Here is a 16,883-nt window from a genome sequence, read left to right as displayed (position 1 = left end):
GTGTGGTTCTTCCTATCTTTTGTCCCAAACGCAACATGACACGAACTCCCACTACAACCTCAGCGTCTCTCGCTGTGTATTTCTTACGATATCTCCAGCTGTGGACAGCATAGCATTGCGGGACGTGTCAGAGGGACGACAATACTTGCATGATGGAGGACTTCAATATGGAGGACGCTGAAGGCACAGCGCGACCTCCACCAACACCTAGGCTAGCACCAGTTGCTATGGCAGTAACAACACCAAACACAGTCGAAATGACCGATGAAGACGCATACGGCCCTGCAGCATCCGGCGTCTCCGAAAACGCTGCCGACAACGCCAGCAATCCTCATCACTCCGGCCGAGCACTGGATGGCTGGAGCCTTCTGACTGGCGAGAGTGGTGCTTCATCACATCGGGCTAGTACGCCACGCTCTCATTCGGCTTCGACCTTAGAGGAAGCTGTGGTACCTAGCGTCGAAGACCAGCATCAAGATCTTCCACAAGCATACCGGTCCGAACCTTCGCACTCTGCAATTGGGCGGCGTTCCACCATTGACGGCTCAACATTGCGACCGCGCTCAGCCACGCCTGTATCGCTCAGCCCGTTCATGATGTCCAAGTCGCTAGTGCGTGGTGCAGCTACTCTGGAAGCAGCAATGCGCAAACCGCACCCAACGCTGTCAGAACGCTATCAATGGGCAACTCAGATGTTTGCAATCGCGCTCGACTTTGATCAGCGCGCAGTATATTCTTACGCTTTCGACCACTACGTCAAGGCTGAAAAATGCTACCGTATCTGCAGGGAAGCGGAATAGAGATCCGCTGCGAAAGAAGAGCTGGACAGGCAACTCGAGGACGTGGGAAGAATCTTGAACCTGCTCAGGAAGGCTATACAACCAGGCATTGACCAAAGACGCCCGGGGAAGCCAAGGCTAGACTACGGAGTCGTAATGAAGCTGCGTCAGGAAGAAGGGAGTGGGCTACCAGCCTACTCTCCTGTTGCTCTTGGCCCACCATGGTCTCTACCGCAAGGTCAAAGCGCTGAGCTGGCGGACAAGCCCCAGGAATCAAGATCTCTCTGCCATTCTGCGCCTGCAGACTTGTCTCCTGGTACAAGGCCTATGACACCAATCGAGCAACTACGTGCTCTCACACCTGATAACCCAAACCGAGGCTTGACCGCTTATGTGCCAGATACGGTTGACGATACTCGAGCTCTGAAGGCACGTGGGCATTTCGACCCACACTTCATTCGTCGGAATTGCTACAACGATGGTATCTGGCACGACCATGAGCAGTCAGCCGCCAAGGACTTCGTCAGACAGAGCACACGGGATGAGATGCAAGCAAGACCTATACCAGACAAGGATTTCTACTGGGACAGCACGGGGACATGGAGCGGGGATGACGCTCTGAGAAAGCACGCTGATATGGCTCGAACTAGACACATGTATCCCCGCCAGAAAATTATCCTTGGCACAGGTTTGCCTCGCGTACCCTCTACATCAGCGAAGGCCGAGAACATTGGCCCAGCTGAAAGTTGCGGTGCATGTGGACATAGCCCGGAAAGCACTCATAATGCCCATTGCTACACTTGTGAGAAGTGCGGCGAGGCTTGGTACTGCTCGAGCTTTTGTCGAAAGACGCAATCTCATTGCTACCCAGATGAAGATGAGCAAGATGATGAAGTGGTTCCAGCAACATCTGAGGGCGTAGAAGGGGACATCAGCAAGACCAACAGTAGCAATAATTCACAGGAGGACGATGGAATCGCTAATTATTTGAAAGAGCTCGGAGAGATGCAGAAACAGGGCTATGACAAAGCTTCTGGCGTGCGTGGAAGCCATCCGGAGAATCCTTCCAAGGAGAGCGCACAGTCGTACGCTGATGAAACTGTCGAAAAGGACGGAAAGTCGCCCATCGTGACGAACACGATCGCTGTACCGATGGTCCACAACGTTCGCTTTGAGAAGAACCATCATCGTACCATTGAATACCAAATCACATCCCCAAAGCAAGGGAATCCCCACTGGGTCGATGGCTTTGATACTGTGCTCCAAGCCCCAGCATGGCTGGCAGCGATCAACATTTTCTGGCAGTATAGCGAGAAAAACGCTTTCGCCAGAAAGCTTCTTCGCTATCCAGAGATACACCCTGAGGGCTTGTCCAGAGATCCGTACTAGTACCACATTGCGCCCTCGTCGTTCATCAATGAGATCCTCGGCTGCACAGTCTCCGAAGATAAGCGCTCCCTGTTCTACCACTGTCGTAGAGCTGGGAAGCATTATGGGCCAAAGAAGACGGACAAGATCAGAGCTTGGGACCTTGGTTCAGACTGGGACACTGCCCTCGGACAGTATTGGGCTCGATATGCATATTCCGTTTCGAGGGACGAGAGTGCCAAACTGTTCCTTCAACAGGAGGCCGAAAAAGCTGAAGAAATTAAAAAACGGAATGATTCGGTCATTGGTTCGTCGCTGCTGAGCGAGAATGATGAGGAGGATGAGGGGTCTGTAGACAGTGGTTATGTAGACTACTGAACGTTCGTGGTATGTAGGTGCAAAATAGCCCACGATCGTTCCAAATGAGATGAAAGCAAATTTCACCTGCATGCAAAATACTTCACCTGCACTTTTTTCTTGACAGCTACTTGCGGTCTGCTAGGCAGCTCTTAGGTACAGTGCTGGTTGCTCATTCTGCTGATAGCGTCGGGCTGGAAGGCTCAAGTCAGCATCGGCGTGACTTCGGAGGTCATTTCACCCAATTTTGAAAATCTTCATATACGTTTGGCTATGCTCGACAGCCATCAACCAGGGCTTATACCTATCGTCTTGGGGTCCGTTGGCCCAATGGTAAGGCGTCTGACTACGATTCTACGTTATCAGGAGATTCTGGGTTCGGTACGTTCAATTCTACAAGATTACATGCCGATTGAAGCACTAACAGCACTACAGATCCCCAGGCGGACCTACAGCTGACTTCGGTCGCTCCATTCTTTTTCTCTATGCTAGATGCAGTAGCTCTGTGTTTTTGGCCTCAGTACGTCTTCAGCTTGTCGAGATATATGCATTCGAAGTTGAAGTGAAAATTTTCCCTTGGCACTCTCGCATCCCCCAGTACTGCGAATCAGCCTAGCAGCTCTCCGTCAGCAATTTGACTGAGGCCAACAACTCTGATATCTACAGAATTTGCTTCGCAAGTATTTTGCGTGTAAGATCTACGCAAAACGTTGATCGCTTTTCTATTGTGGCAGAATATCTCACACCCTGCACCTTCTCATGCCCGAAATGCTGGCATTGACCTTGGCTGGTCAAATTCAGGAAATTGTCCACGAAGGCAGATATGGAACTGTACACAAGCGTGATAGGGCTTCGTATATTGATACCCTGCTTAAGTGCACAGCGTATTTTGTTCAGGTTCGAACACATGACAATATTGGCTGGCTCCACTTTTTCCAGATACTCCTTCCAGTAGCTCGTCCATACCATGCTCCATTGTCGGCATGGATGCTCAGACCTGATCTCATAGGGGATAGCGAACAGCTGCTGACTTTCGAGGCTAAAGCTTGCACCATAAGGTACTGTCTTCAAATCTCTTTTGTGCCCCTCGGCAAAGACTGAGAGTGGGGGAGAAACTCGCGTTTTCGATTTGATGTGCTCCAGCTCCATGCCGTAGAGACGTACAAACGGCCGAATGAGTCTTGAAAGGCGATAGGTACGCGCCAGATACGCGCGTTTGGCAGTCGCGAACGGAGCCTGTGCAGCTTCGAAAACGCACGCGAAGAGACGGCAGTCACATTGACGATGGAACATCACTCAAGACGCCGCTAATTTCCAGGACTGCGCTCGCCAGCGCCTTATCGCTCATGACAGAACTGCTTTCAAGTACAGCTAAGACTACTCAGACATGGACTCCTTCGAAGTGCCCACAACCGCCGAAGACCTCTGGCAGCCCGGACATGCTACAGACGACGAAAAAGAAGCGAATCCGACAGATCAAGACAAGTTCCTCACTGGGAGTAAAGCCATCGACGACACCTTCGAAGGCGGACTTGACTACGGCAAAGTGCACTGCATCACTGCCAAAGCAGAACATGGAGCTCGGGAACTTTCACGCGCTCTGCTCGCCACGCATCTGCTGCATTGTCCAGAAGCGACAGCAACGATCATTGATAGCACTCTCACCTTTGACGTGCGGAGACTTCATGCCACATTGCGCAGCTCCCTTCACCCAGGTCAAAGTGATGCAATGGAAGCACTGAAGCGGCTCAAGATCAGCAAAGTCTTTGATCGGATTGGAATGATGGAAGCTGTAGCAGAACTTGGCGAGGAGCTCAATGCCGAGAAGCAACAGAAGCAGCAACGCCCGGCTGAAATGACAAAGCTACGGAAGTCAACGATTGAGGACAGTGAAGATGAAGAGGACATCTTGGATGAATCGCCGGAGAAGAGCCCATCACATCCGGGCGCACCAGTTCCCAGCACCACTATCAAAAGATTGCTCATCGTGGATAGCATTTCCCATGTGATGACACCGATCATCAAAAACGACTACACACAAGGACAAGCGCTGTTGACCTCACTGCTTCGCTCGATAACAGAGGTCACGCAGCAATACAACCTGTGCACAATCGTGCTGGGAGAAGCTGGCTTCAAGCTAGTTTCCGAAGACGAAACTCTCAGCAGATTCAAATCGTGCAGGATCAAGCCGGCTGTGGGATATGGCCTGGGCTATCTGGTGGATGTGCACTTCTATCTGCATCAATTGCCCTCCAGAACTGTGACCCAGGGCACAACGGAGAGACAAGTTCGGCAGGAGCCCATACATGTGTTGGAGATAGTAGAGGAGAGGGACGGCAATCGTCAATGGTCCTGGGCAGCATTCCGTTTCACAGAAGAAGGCACTCTAGAAGAGGTGAAAGCATGATAGAATGCGAGCAGTAGTGCACCAGGCACAAAACAGCTCCTTGCAAAGCATCATTCTGCTTGCCCTCAGAATACAAGTTCCATGGCTGTGCTCATATTGACCGATTCGCGTTATGTACGTCGTCTTTCTGTCTCTCGCGTACCTCCGCTTCTGCGTCTTTTACTTCGCTCCCACGGGCAAATTGCTCTCCGCACCCGGTAGTAATGAAGCCGCTTTCACATTCCTCTCTTCCCTGCTGGCGTCCAATAATCCAAGACTTCGTATCTGACCGGCGCTGGGGGCATCGTCTCGCGCCGTCGAGGCTTCACGCTTGCGGTATGCGGCTTGCAGCGCAGCAATCTTCACTGCCTATTGCCATTGTCGGGTTAGATTCAGGGTTTCGGGATCGGAGGGCAGCGAGCGTACCTCTTTGCGGTGGTGGAGGCATTCGTAGTAGTCTTCCAGGACAGGCTGGCACTTCCTCTTGCCCGAGTCGTCCTCGGCGTTTGTGTTCACGACATAACACGCCAGAACCTCTTGCCAGAAGGGAAAGCAACGGGAGGGACCTGTCAGTTCGTGCCGTGGTTAGCCAGAGCAGCTCGGAGTGGGTTCAGAAGCGCAGCTCGAGGAATGGCCATACCTCCGGCGAGCCCAAAACCTGACGACATGGTGGTGCGGGCGGCGTGTCGCGATGTCTCGTGGTGTGCACTGCTGCCAGTCGTCGACGACGACGACGATGTGCTTGCATTGCATGTGAGCCAATGGGGCTGCGGCAGTACCCGCGCTCTCCAACCACCGTCTGTGGTCCGCAGGCAAGTAAGCAGCCAAGCGAGCAATGCAGAGCAACGACACAACGTACAATGACACAACAAGCGGGCGGAATTCTACTCAGCAAGATTTTTGAGGCATACATAAGCGACTCCTCCAAACCCGCCCATATGCAATCTGTCAGGTAGCCGAGCTGCGATCCAGCTGTCCCCTTGTCCTTGCCGCAGCAGCACACACTGCAATGTCTGCAGACGCGTGCGGAGCTCCGTGCTACACCTGTCGTCACGCACCCTATCATGTCGCACTGCAGTCCATAGCTATGGATAGTCGAAAGCCGCCGCTCCCTTACCTTGGCATGCCCTCTCAAGCGTGAGGAAAGCGAAGTGACTTCCCACGACAGGTCGAGCAAAGAAATTGGGCCCCGGGAAGCCACCATCGCCCTCAGTCTTGTACAAATCAGTGAATGGTCGGTCTGATGCTGTCTCGTTCAGCCATGTGGCGACCTTGTCTAGAATCTGTGATCGTGTCTTCTTGCTCGCAACTGCCGCAGCTTGGAACTCCCAGTCACTCTTGGTGTACAGATGTCGTGAATCCAAAGGCAAGCCATACTTCTGCATGACGACGCCGTACCAGTCGGACTGAGTCTGGTAGATGCGGTCAGGAATGAAGTTCGCCTTGCCTTTGGCTCCAGGATTGAGAGGCGCCTGCACTCCTCCACTGCGAGAGCTTGCGACGGAGCTCTCTGCCGCCTCCGTGCTGGGATGGAAACACAGCAGAGCATCAGCGTAGAGAGAATACAGTGTCGTCCAACTGCCGTGCCAATCGTACGCGAGTTTGGCTCGACCTCCATCGCGGCTCATCCCCTGCTTCTCCCATTCTTTGATGTACGACTCGCTAATGTTGCGGTAGTACTTGGCGTCGCCGGTCTCGCCGCTCAACTCGGCGAGTTCACTCATCGCTTTGATGCCAATGATACCTTTGAGTGCGAGATTGGTCATCAATGGAAGCCATCCTGCGAAATCATCGGTGCACAATTGGTTGTGTGGATACAGTGAGTAGTCCACCAGGTATCCCGTCCATTGCTTCCACAAACGGTACGTGCGAGACAGCCACTTCTTCGCTTGATGGCTAGACGTGACGCCGCCAAATTGATCGTCGAGACCAAATATGCCTTCAGGAGTTCCAAACCTGGAAGGCAATGAGAACGGTGTAGCATCGTCACTCTGCATCTGCAGCTCCTTCTGGCTCTTCGGCTCCCCGAGCGCGCTCCAAGGTGATTGAGCTGTCTCTGCAGAATCATACGTCAAGCTGTTCACCAGCGCCAGGCCCATGATCAACATGTCCCCGCATTCTTCAACCTGAAATTCGTCAGTTGGGTTCCACCTTCCATTCGCAGGAAATGCGTTTCAACACCCGAGCGCAGGCCATGACGGCAAGCTCTTGAGCGAACACTTACCGGCATGTATTCATCCCGCCCATCTGGATGTCCGGTCATGTTGGGGAAGTGGGTCCCGAGGTCATGCATAGTATAGTCATTCGGGTACTGGCCACTCAGCATGTGCTCCAGCAGCGGTTCCAATAAGTAGGCGAGCCACCTCGGATTCGTATACAAGAAGAATGGGAAGGCAGGGAAGATGACATCGACAGTCTGACAGTTCCCGTTGCTGCTGATTTCCTTCAAGAACAAAATCGGATTTTCAGGCGTACCGCTGAAACTGGTCGCACCCATGACCTGTCGAGCACTCAGCTCGACGATATCCTTGTAACTGTCGCTCCCGCTGGCATACGCATCTCGAGCCACCTGTTGTGAGTAGTCCAGCGCCAGCGCTCGGGCGTGATGGAAATCGGTGTAATGGAAGTCAATGAGCTCGGCATCGGAAGAAAAGTACGACATCCACAGAGGTCTCATCCAAGTAAGACCACGGCTAGAGGCGAACTGAGTGACCGGATCTTGGGTGTGAGCTACTGTGAATACAACGCTGTCCTGCTGCGTGCCAGACTGCTGGCTGGCAGAGCTCAGATTGAAAGATTTTACGAAGGCGAAGACGGGCTCCTCGTCCATGATGGAACGGAAAGCGTCATCGACCGAGTTCTGCAAGGTACCCGTCTTCGCAAATCGCTGTCGCAGGATGCCAGAAGTACCAGCTTCGTGGGCAGTGTGCGAGGGACCGGTGAAGTGCAGGGTACCCCACTCAGCGCGGTCCCATTTCTCAGTGAAGAGCTCTTCGTTACTCCTCTTGACGCGGAAGGTCTTCAGCTTTGCAGAGCCTTTCTGGCTCTTTTCTTCGAGTGCCCATTGGATGTGTGATCCGCGGTCACCACTCACGAATTGTCCATTGACGTCTATGTAGACGTTGACATCGACGTCGCCCTTGACATAGACGGTCACGTAGGACGCAGGAATCGCCTGGCGAAGGGTGGAAGTCGGCGTAATAGGCGAGAGGAAGGACAACACGATCTCTACATTCTGGCTGGAGCTCGAGTTGGATATGACGTAGGTCAGGTTCGTGGTCGACGCGTCGTACTTGGCGCCCAAGTACTCTGGAAAGGCAAGGTTGTAGTGATTGCTCTCGCGGTCGAGAGAATCGTGAGGACGGCCGAGGAGCGGATAGACGGTGGACGTCTCTGGCACAGAGGCAAGCACGGAAAAGCCCATCTGGGGAAGCTCAGCAAGCTGGGGAGACTCAAGACTCGCGACTGGTCAACATACCGATTGCCCCGTCCAGAACATGGGCCATTTCGACCATGGCTCCTCTCTCGCATCGGCCAGCCAGGTGGAAAGGTATGGATTTCTCACGATCAACGGCAGGACGGGCGGGGTCAGCGTCGAAGCGCCGCTGAGCCCGCTGAGCAGAGCGGCTGCCAGCGCCGTCACTGCCTGAGCGCGCATGTTGCGGATGAAGGTGATGAGGATGCTGTTCGCAGGACGATGAAAGCAGAAAGCGAGTGCTGCTTCAAGTAGCAGCAGCAGCAGTGTGCTTCGCTGGAGCTCTCCCACATCCCTCGCGGACGCGCACACACCAGCGTCGATTCTGTGAACCTAATTTGTCGGCGCGAGGCGGTTGGCGGCGAGGGACAAGGAAGGAATGGTCTTGGGGTCATTTGACACACACTAGACCGCCGCGAGCTCCATCATCATGGGGTCGCTCCTTACAGCCTCTGGTGCGACTGGGAGCTGACGACGAGATGGTCGCGGACGTGCTGCCTCGGTGGGCATATTCATCTCAGCGTCGGTTGCAGATGGCGGCGAGGCATCGCGGCCATGTGGTTGTTCCGTAGGGCTGAGCTGGACAGATCATCGGTCCTGTTTACGTCGCGCAGGATGCATGCTCTCCCCGCAACTCCCCGGGAATAACTAGAATCACATGACGTAGGGATGAAGTCGGAGTCTGGCACGTTTCTTGGAACCTGGAGACACGAGAATGTGTCAATAACAGCAGAAATGGAGTCTCGTCAAATTCGTCTCATCATCAATATTAATGGAGTCCACATTCAATGCCACTTCACGTCTAACCACTTTGAGACGAATCACGATTGACACGATCGCGATTCTGACTAACCTTCGCGGGCTAAAACTGCAATCACGTGTCGACCACTGGCAATCCCACTTCCGAGACATATCAGTCGAGAGTCGAAAAGAGCAGGCTGCAGTGGCTCAGGACAGACTTTGCCGTAACTGCATGTAGCCATCGAGTGCGGATTAGGAAATCACGATCTCATAAGTCGATCTGCCCCATTGCGAGAGAAGATGCATTGACCCAATCGCGGCAGTGATGTTCATGCCGCCGATCACTTGTGACCGAGCGATGGCGACAGCGCCGCAGGTCCGTAGGAGCAAGAGCGAGAAAAACCAAGTCGCCGCAGGAGCCAATTCGCGCGGACAAAGTTGAGTGCGAGGTGCCCGGCAGCTTTTCGCGTGGCGGCGTGCGCCATTACAAATACTGGAGCATAGCATGAATCGGTCGCAGGATTGCCGCGTTGGCCAGTGTACTTGTGGACGCAACTTCGACTACTGTACTCTCCATTACCTCGAAACGGGCAAGCCGTGTTGGCGCAAGCGCATCCGAAGCAGGCTGCCGAGGCGCGTCGGCGTTCCCACCGCACGCATTCGAGCAGGATGACGGGAGTGGATGTCTATGGCCCAGTGATGGGCGAGGTGATGGCGTCGACGGAGAGCGGGCAGCATCGCCATGGCGTGCGTGCAGTGGAGCGCAGCGCTGCGAACAACAACAAGATGAACATGGGTTGCATGTCGTTCATGGCCGCGCTCATGACGTCGCCATGGCGTTGGGAGCTCTGAAGAATCTGTGGTACCACTCGCTGCACAGCACAGCTGGCACGTTGCTGCTGTGCTATGACAGCAGCGCCATGACCAGCGGCGACGGAGCTGCTGCCCGCTCGCCATTCGCCGCCGCGCCTGCTCGCGACATCATCATTGCACGCCTGGCAGGCGCCGTCGTCTGGCGAGGAAGCGACCACACGCGCTCATCGGTCCCGGGTCCATCGAGCCCTCCCTTGGCGTCGCGACGGTACATCGCGCCTGCTGCTCTAGCCTCATGCAAACATGGCTGGCTCGCTCGGGTGCGCTGCTGCACCCTATCTGTCTCGTCGAGCCGCAGAGCCTCTGCTTGCATTGCTAGATCGTGGAAAATGCACTTGACGAGATGATCTGCATCCTGCCGGCCAGCCAGCGCCTGTCATTTATCATGCCTCGCTTCTTCTTCACGCTGTGCTGCACACGTCCGCTGATGCACGACGCCCGAGCACGAGCTGTCGCTGCGTCCAGGCCCCAATCGACGTCCCCCAAAAGCACAAAATTGCACTCACCTATCCGGGGCACTGCTTCCCTCCGACCGCGCTACTGACATCGACTTCATACCCATTCGCCTTGCGCCTCCCGACCTGCCCTTGTATGTTTCACCCACCGCACCACCAGCTCGAGGCCCTCCATGCAATCGCCACCACAGAATTCGTCGGCGGACGACTCACCCGCCCCGGGTCGCGGCAACAACGCCAGTGGCCCGAGGCGCAATCCCCCGCTGGTCATTGTGTCGGAGCGAGGACGACATAGTGAGGCCTCGCGCCGCATCGTTCGTGCTCAAGCTGCTCGTGCGAGTGCCGCCCAAAGCAGGGAAACCCGAGCCCGGAACCGCGAGACTCAGCAGGCAAATCAACCACCTCGACCAGCCGAAGCCACAACATCGAACAACCCACCGAGGCCGCAGCCAAGCCATAGCCATTCACAACGATCGTACCAGGAGCCACGACGGCCCCAGCCTCCAGCCCCGGATCCGAGACGGAACGAAGACAACTTCGACAGCGATGGCATCCTGAAGCCTTTGGTCAATTGGATCACCAACATCCTGCATTTGACTGCAGCTTCATTCGTTTCCGGCGCAGCTGCTCTTGCCTCCGGTGGCCGGCCCGATTTGAAGAATGCTAACGACGTACTGGTCGGCGGGCATGGCTACATCGCAGACAGTGGAGTCAAGATGGAAGAAGTGCAGGTAGATCGCGGCCTGTTTAATCGACGCCTACCCATCGCGCTTCCCCGTGGCTTCACGACGCTACAGACGCGAATCACGATATCTGACGACTTCATGGTCCTGCTGAGCCGAACGGCTTGCTTCGACTACGCCAGTAATGGTGTGCAAGACCGACTGAACGAATTACTCTTCGACATCGTGATGAACACCGCCACGACGGCTGTCCTGGATCCGCTGCAGTCGAGCGATCATCCCATATCGAAGCATCTGCGGCTGGCATGCGTATGTCTGACCATTTTTCAAGGTCAGCGGGTAGATGGTGCGACTTTTGCTGGAAATCAAAACTACGATCTCGGACTGCAAGCCGCATGGAACGAAGCCATGGTGCTCGACCACGCCGCTTTGCAAGACCAAAAGTCCGCCGAGGCTGCACTGTGGGCAGTCTTTGTGATCAGCGTGACTTGCGGGTCAACAGTCACCTTCTATCATCAGCTGCTGTACAGCCTAATGCAAGACTTACAATTGGCGTACTGGAGTCAAGTTCGGAACGTGCTGCTCGACTTCATCTACCCAGGCTCATTCATCGACGCCCCGATGCAACAGTTCTACCACAAACTGCATCGTGATCGGGAATACTCGCTCGTGCCACCAGGGTGAACACGCCGACCGATGGCATAATCTCCAAAAAGTACATATACTTGCGCGCATCGGCCGTGCAAGCCACTCTCGTAGATCGACATGCGCTGTCACAAATCGGGGAGGTCGTATCGGGGAAAGGCTGACTCCAAGCCCTAAGATTGCATGGGCAGTACATACGTTCATGGCACAACGCAATACACATCAAAGCTGCCGCGACTGAGAAGTCGTAGTTCGGGGACGGATACAGGGCGTGGCTGGCAGAGATGCCTCATGCGCACGAAAGTTCGGATGGACGGTCAAGACGACCTGGAATTGGGGAAGTGAATGCCCGATGCCGCTGCTACATGGCAGCTTGGAGTAGCTCATCACAAATGTTAGCACTTTGTGGGACATGCATGTTGGCACACCTTCGAAACAAGTGGCATCTGTCTGTGACCATGCCGTTCGCCAGCGCTGGACCTTATCGATCCAGACTTTTCTTCTAGGTAAAGTCGACGATCGCCTCGCGGGCGACTGTCGGCCCCACCGCAGCGGCGAGTTCTGCAAATATGCCTTTGATAGTCTTTGCATCAGAGAAATCCCCCGAATTCCATGATACTATATGCTGCGTCCTTTGTCAGTCCAGTTGACGTTACCTGCCAGCGTACGGATATAGCTCACCTGTGCCAGAAAGACGCCCATTTCGCGCCCAATCGAGACTTTCATGCTGCCGAGATCGATCTCTTCTTGCAATTGAGAGAGGGGCAACACGCCCGGCATGCCCAGTGTCAGAATGGAAAGTCCGGAGTTCATGGCATCGAGTGGTATCGGAAACATCGTTTCCTGTTCGACATCACTCTGCCCCTGGGCTTGTTTCTTTTGCTCCAGTGACGGACTGGCGTAGCGTCTGCTTTCCATGAGAGCTCTCAGCTCATCGTTGAGCGGCTGCCAGTCTAGACTGTGGGGATCCAGAACGTATTGTGGTTTGTAATCGGCTTTATATCGCATCTTTTTGCAGGTGTGTATGTAGTAGCCCACTGCATGTCGTTGCGGATTAGAAAAGCGTTGGTCGCGAAAGTGATGATGAGCATGCTGAAATGTGCAGTGGCACTTACTGTAGTAGTACTGGTAACCCTGCTCACGTGCAAGTGCCGCTTCTCTAAGAGCCGATATCTTGCCAAAAGCGTATGATTCGAAGTCTTGATGGTACAAGAAGTAAACACCGCTAACAGCGTGGGGGAGAAGATCTAGCACAGCCATTGCTATGAGGCGACCATCAAGACTGATCACAAGTGGTCAGCACAGGTCCTGCAGTAAATGAGTCTGATGCTGGTGTGCCCTACCGATAGCATTGATGAAAGCTGCCAAGCTGCTTGCCGTCTTTCTCAGTGCGACGCTTGAGAGGAGAACCGCAAAGGAAGCGACGGAAGCCAGATTTGCTAATGTCATCGTCGCCTTCTCCATGCACGTTTCGCTGATAGTTGTCGAATAATGAGAATTTCTCCTGGCAAACCCTCAAGTGATCAGCGAGTGCCTCTATAGTTCCGCAATCATTGCGCCATAGTGCTCACCTCCGAGAAACAGTCGGGTTCGAGCTGCACTTCGAATCGGTGTTGCGGCTGAATGTCCGGCTTCAGCTGACTCGACTCGCTCTGGTGTACCGCTAGCGTTAAATCGAACTCACTCTTCAAGCGTTTCTTCTCCCTAGAACTGAATGAGTGGGTTAATCATAGGCCATATTCAGATGAACTCACTCCCGAGTTCTGGGGTATTTCAGCGCTGCTGCTTTGGTGTATTCGTCGCCCAGCACGAAATGATTCCATCGATTTAATGCTTGACGCTGGTCTTTGGTCGGCTTGAACTCCGCCGCCGGTAGTCTGGACAAGGTTAATGACGCTATCGGTGTGTTGACTGAACTGGAGGTCTACCGGATCGTGTAGTGCGTGCAACAGGACCTAGCAGCGTCTGGAAGATACAACAAGCTGCCGGAGCGCCTCCATCCGCGATCCATCAGCTCCTGGTAATGTTCTGGACTAAGAGTCTTGGTCCTCATGTAGTACGAGGCACCTGTATCATCAGGTCAGCCTCAAGCGCCCATCACTGTTGACGAGCGAATCCATCGTGGCGAGAGCGGTGGCTTCACGCAGTGTGGAAATATGCGCCATTCGAGGAGATATGCAAAGGAATACAGGTGCACTGCTGATCGATTGAGGCATACGAGAGTCTGGGGTGCGCCCACTGTTTTCTGATTTGCGGCAATAGCCACAGTCACCGGATTGATACCCTAGAACAATTATTACTCATCTGCAGAAGACGGGGCGTGTCAAGCACTGCCTACCAATTGGGGTCAACAGCGACATGGCAGGAGAAAGGCAGTTCTGCATGGTGAGACGAGTGAGCCGACGGCGACGCAGCGGGCGTCGTTGCGTCGGCTGCGTGGGCGGTGAGAGTGGCACAGGTCAGTGGGACGGCGACGGCGACGGTGCGGACCATGTCGTCGCCCAGAAATAGTCTATGTCACTGCGAGGCGTGGGAGGCGGAGGGTAAACGCCTGGAGGACGAGCACGTCGGGGGTTGCAGCGACGCGAACGCCGACCGCAGACAACAAGCACGCATTGTTGATTGTTGCCGGCAATGCATTGATTGCAGCGCTATCGTTCACCCGCCTCTGATTCTGCTCTCCTTTCTACAGTAAACAGGTTACCGCGGCTATAGCGGCGCCTGGATGTTTGCCATTAGTGCCTTGCCCATCTTGTCCATGCCGCGCTCTGTCCACAGTCAGCACGTGGCTGCAACCCAAGTTTTTGTTCACCTCCGCCTCCTCCCTTCCTCCTTCTTCTCCTCCGCTTCCACCACTTTCTCCCCCATAATGTCCACCACATCTCACAGGCCTGCTCCGCGACTCTCGTGGCCCGCCCGCCGCAAGGGCGTTTGAGCCCGCTCGTCACCGCCGCCCACCCACGCTTTTCGTGTGCTTGGCAAGCATACTAAAGCTACACCACCGACGAACCCGGCGCACACCGAGCCCCGCGTAGTCCCCTCGAAGCACTTCAGAAAAGGGCACTGAAAGCGCTGTTGCACACACAGTCGCCCACAGGCGCCAGCGCGCCCTCAACGCGAAGCTGCAGCTGCCATTGCCAACATGGCTCAGCAGCAAGGAGAACGATCGATGCAATCCAGAGTTGGCAGAGACAGGCAGAGGTATGATCGACTTTTGCCCTTGCCGTCCGCTCTAGAAATCCAACTGACACGTGACTCACTCAGATATGGCCCCAACGGCGAGCGACTCGTAGCAGGAGTTGTGCCCCTGAACGCAGAGCGTACCTACGTGATGTTGATCCAAAGCTCGAGTCGCAAGGGCTGGGTCCTACCCAAGGGAGGCTGGGAGACCGATGAGAGGACCTGCCAAGAAGCGGCATGTCGTGAAGCCTGGGAGGAAGCCGGCATCGAGTGTCGCGTGCAGAAAGATCTGGGCACGATCGAAGAAAAGCGAAGCGAAGCTTCCATCCGGAAGTACGGAGCCGTCGCACCAAAGGCCCTGTACCGCTTCTACGAAGTCACAGTCACCGTGGAGCGTGAAACTTGGCCGGAGCAGCACAAGAGAGACCGGAAGTGGATGACATACCGGACGGCTAGGGAGCTCTTGCAAGACCGTCCTGAGCTGCTGGAAGCACTCGACAGATGCAGCATTAGACGATAGACGCGGGATTGGGAGTTTCAACTGCGAAAATGCAGACGCATGAGCGGAGACTCGTATGGGCGGAAGAAAATGTCGCTTCACATTGCTGAGTCTGCTACTCTAGACGCAATGGTAATCAAAAGTACTGCCTCTTGCTGTTTCGTTGTGTATTTCATCTGGTCAATTCAACGCCGTTACCCGCGCTATGCTCCTCGTGCTCCATACAAAACCGCGATTTGGACCCTAGTCCATGCGTCTCGATCTGTGAACGCCGCAAACCCATGTGCTACTTTCCACACCGCGTAGTGCTCCAGGAACGCCTTCCCCACACGTCAAATGCCCACGCTAGTCGCTTCTCAACATGCTCTCGACGAGCTCGCCAAGCGGCCCATACCATTCTCCCTTCTTATTGCCCTTCTCGTCTGCCAGCCCGAACTCTTCCACAAAAAGAACATAGTGCTTGAACCCAGTATTGAGATGTGCTTCCAGGCCCAAGCCTCTGATCACGCTGTAGTGGTGGCAATAGATGTGTGCGTAGATGCGATACAGGCGCTTGAAGATGGTCCGTATCGTTTGCTGGAAGTTGGAGGGGAAGGGCACACCGGGATGCGTTGGGAACGTCGTGGAGTTGGACAGATGATTGGATGTCCAGGACAGCAGGTGGGAGATGTATGTGGGCGCGGGAAGGCGAGTCGGCTTGGGGAATTCGGGTGGATCGTGCCAGAGGTATTCGAACTCGTCCGTAGCTTTCATCTCGGGGCAGGACTGCGGCGAGCAGAACTCTGTGATGGCGCCATACAGCAGGTTGATTTGGTTGTAGAAGTCGACCACTAAGGCCACATCAGCGGGCGCAGCTGGAAAAATCCTGCGTTGTTCATACCGTTCACTGCGAGCCACTCATCTCTGTCTTCGCCTTCTGGAAGCTGCACGACCTTGCGCAGACTCCCACTACCTAGCGTGGCCTCGGCGAACTGCTTAAGCTGCCAGCTGTTGGTTCCCTTCTTCCGCGTTTGAGGTTGGAAGGCCGTGCCGCGAGCAGTACGGGCATTGCTGTTGCTGCGGGTCAAAAGGTCAGCCTTGTTCATGATGCCCTCTAGGCCCCAGCCCAGCCCACGTCCTCGCCCGCTCTGCATCTCGTGCGGTCGCTGCTCGTCACCGCCAAAGATGTGTTGGAGATGTCTCTGCAGAGGCGAGCGATCTGCCGCCTGCGGATTTTGTGGGCACGGGACGTGGGCGCACGACTCGGATGCGGCGAGCACATTGGATTGGAGCGCGGGCAGCGGCTTGGGCGACTGCAGGTAAGGCTGAGGAGGGGAGTGTTGGGCGACGAACATTGTGTTCATGAAGGAGCTCATGGCCGTGTGCAGGCCGCGCGACGCTTGTGTTGGCCTCGTCTGCAGCTGCTGTTGCTTGCTGCTGCTGCTACATTCCAACAGTCGTCA

The 16,883-nt window shown here is 54.9% G+C and overlaps 9 protein-coding genes across 9 annotated transcripts; 5 read left to right on the top strand and 4 right to left on the bottom strand.

Moving 5' to 3' along the window:
* Positions 1 to 167: 167 nt before the first annotated feature.
* On the top strand, positions 168 to 800 carry RHO25_001078 (uncharacterized protein; the record flags this gene model as incomplete). The annotated part of the gene is made up of 1 exon (XM_023593687.2): positions 168 to 800. The coding sequence occupies one exon, from the start codon at positions 168 to 170 to the stop codon at positions 798 to 800; it is 633 nt and encodes a 210-aa protein (XP_023460044.2).
* A 135-nt stretch (positions 801 to 935) lies between these two features.
* RHO25_001077 (uncharacterized protein) lies at positions 936 to 2,168 on the top strand (the record flags this gene model as incomplete). Its single annotated transcript, XM_023593686.2, has 1 exon — positions 936 to 2,168. One exon carries the CDS (start codon positions 936 to 938, stop codon positions 2,166 to 2,168), a length of 1,233 nt encoding a protein of 410 aa, XP_023460047.1.
* Positions 2,169 to 3,891: 1,723 nt separating this feature from the next.
* On the top strand, positions 3,892 to 4,911 carry RHO25_001076 (uncharacterized protein; the record flags this gene model as incomplete). The annotated part of the gene is made up of 1 exon (XM_023593685.1): positions 3,892 to 4,911. The coding sequence occupies one exon, from the start codon at positions 3,892 to 3,894 to the stop codon at positions 4,909 to 4,911; it is 1,020 nt and encodes a 339-aa protein (XP_023460046.1).
* Positions 4,912 to 5,070: 159 nt separating this feature from the next.
* RHO25_001075 (uncharacterized protein) lies at positions 5,071 to 5,558 on the bottom strand (the record flags this gene model as incomplete). Its single annotated transcript, XM_023593684.2, has 3 exons — positions 5,071 to 5,259; positions 5,317 to 5,456; positions 5,531 to 5,558. 3 exons carry the CDS (start codon positions 5,556 to 5,558, stop codon positions 5,071 to 5,073), a joined length of 357 nt encoding a protein of 118 aa, XP_023460263.1.
* A 417-nt stretch (positions 5,559 to 5,975) lies between these two features.
* On the bottom strand, positions 5,976 to 8,548 carry RHO25_001074 (uncharacterized protein; the record flags this gene model as incomplete). The annotated part of the gene is made up of 3 exons (XM_023593683.2): positions 5,976 to 7,016; positions 7,115 to 8,314; positions 8,369 to 8,548. 3 exons carry the CDS (start codon positions 8,546 to 8,548, stop codon positions 5,976 to 5,978), a joined length of 2,421 nt encoding a protein of 806 aa, XP_023460251.1.
* Positions 8,549 to 10,607: 2,059 nt separating this feature from the next.
* Positions 10,608 to 11,801, top strand: RHO25_001073 (uncharacterized protein; the record flags this gene model as incomplete). The annotated part of the gene is made up of 1 exon (XM_023593682.2): positions 10,608 to 11,801. One exon carries the CDS (start codon positions 10,608 to 10,610, stop codon positions 11,799 to 11,801), a length of 1,194 nt encoding a protein of 397 aa, XP_023460043.1.
* Positions 11,802 to 12,264: 463 nt separating this feature from the next.
* Positions 12,265 to 14,146, bottom strand: RHO25_001072 (uncharacterized protein; the record flags this gene model as incomplete). The annotated part of the gene is made up of 9 exons (XM_023593681.2): positions 12,265 to 12,387; positions 12,444 to 12,799; positions 12,878 to 13,044; positions 13,106 to 13,266; positions 13,334 to 13,466; positions 13,517 to 13,639; positions 13,691 to 13,829; positions 13,981 to 14,046; positions 14,101 to 14,146. The coding sequence occupies 9 exons, from the start codon at positions 14,144 to 14,146 to the stop codon at positions 12,265 to 12,267; spliced, it is 1,314 nt and encodes a 437-aa protein (XP_023460042.1).
* A 758-nt stretch (positions 14,147 to 14,904) lies between these two features.
* RHO25_001071 (uncharacterized protein) lies at positions 14,905 to 15,462 on the top strand (the record flags this gene model as incomplete). Its single annotated transcript, XM_023593680.1, has 2 exons — positions 14,905 to 14,963; positions 15,027 to 15,462. The coding sequence occupies 2 exons, from the start codon at positions 14,905 to 14,907 to the stop codon at positions 15,460 to 15,462; spliced, it is 495 nt and encodes a 164-aa protein (XP_023459610.1).
* A 324-nt stretch (positions 15,463 to 15,786) lies between these two features.
* Positions 15,787 to 16,796, bottom strand: MOB11 (Maintenance of ploidy protein mob1; the record flags this gene model as incomplete). Its single annotated transcript, XM_023593679.1, has 3 exons — positions 15,787 to 16,271; positions 16,322 to 16,497; positions 16,774 to 16,796. The coding sequence occupies 3 exons, from the start codon at positions 16,794 to 16,796 to the stop codon at positions 15,787 to 15,789; spliced, it is 684 nt and encodes a 227-aa protein (XP_023459611.1).
* Positions 16,797 to 16,883: the final 87 nt, after the last annotated feature.

Source organism: Cercospora beticola, chromosome 1 (assembly GCF_033473495.1).
Source record: "Cercospora beticola chromosome 1, complete sequence".
NCBI lineage: Eukaryota > Fungi > Ascomycota > Dothideomycetes > Mycosphaerellales > Mycosphaerellaceae > Cercospora > Cercospora beticola.
The sequence above is the reverse complement of the archived record's forward strand: the minus strand, read 5'-3'. Positions and strand labels throughout refer to the sequence as shown.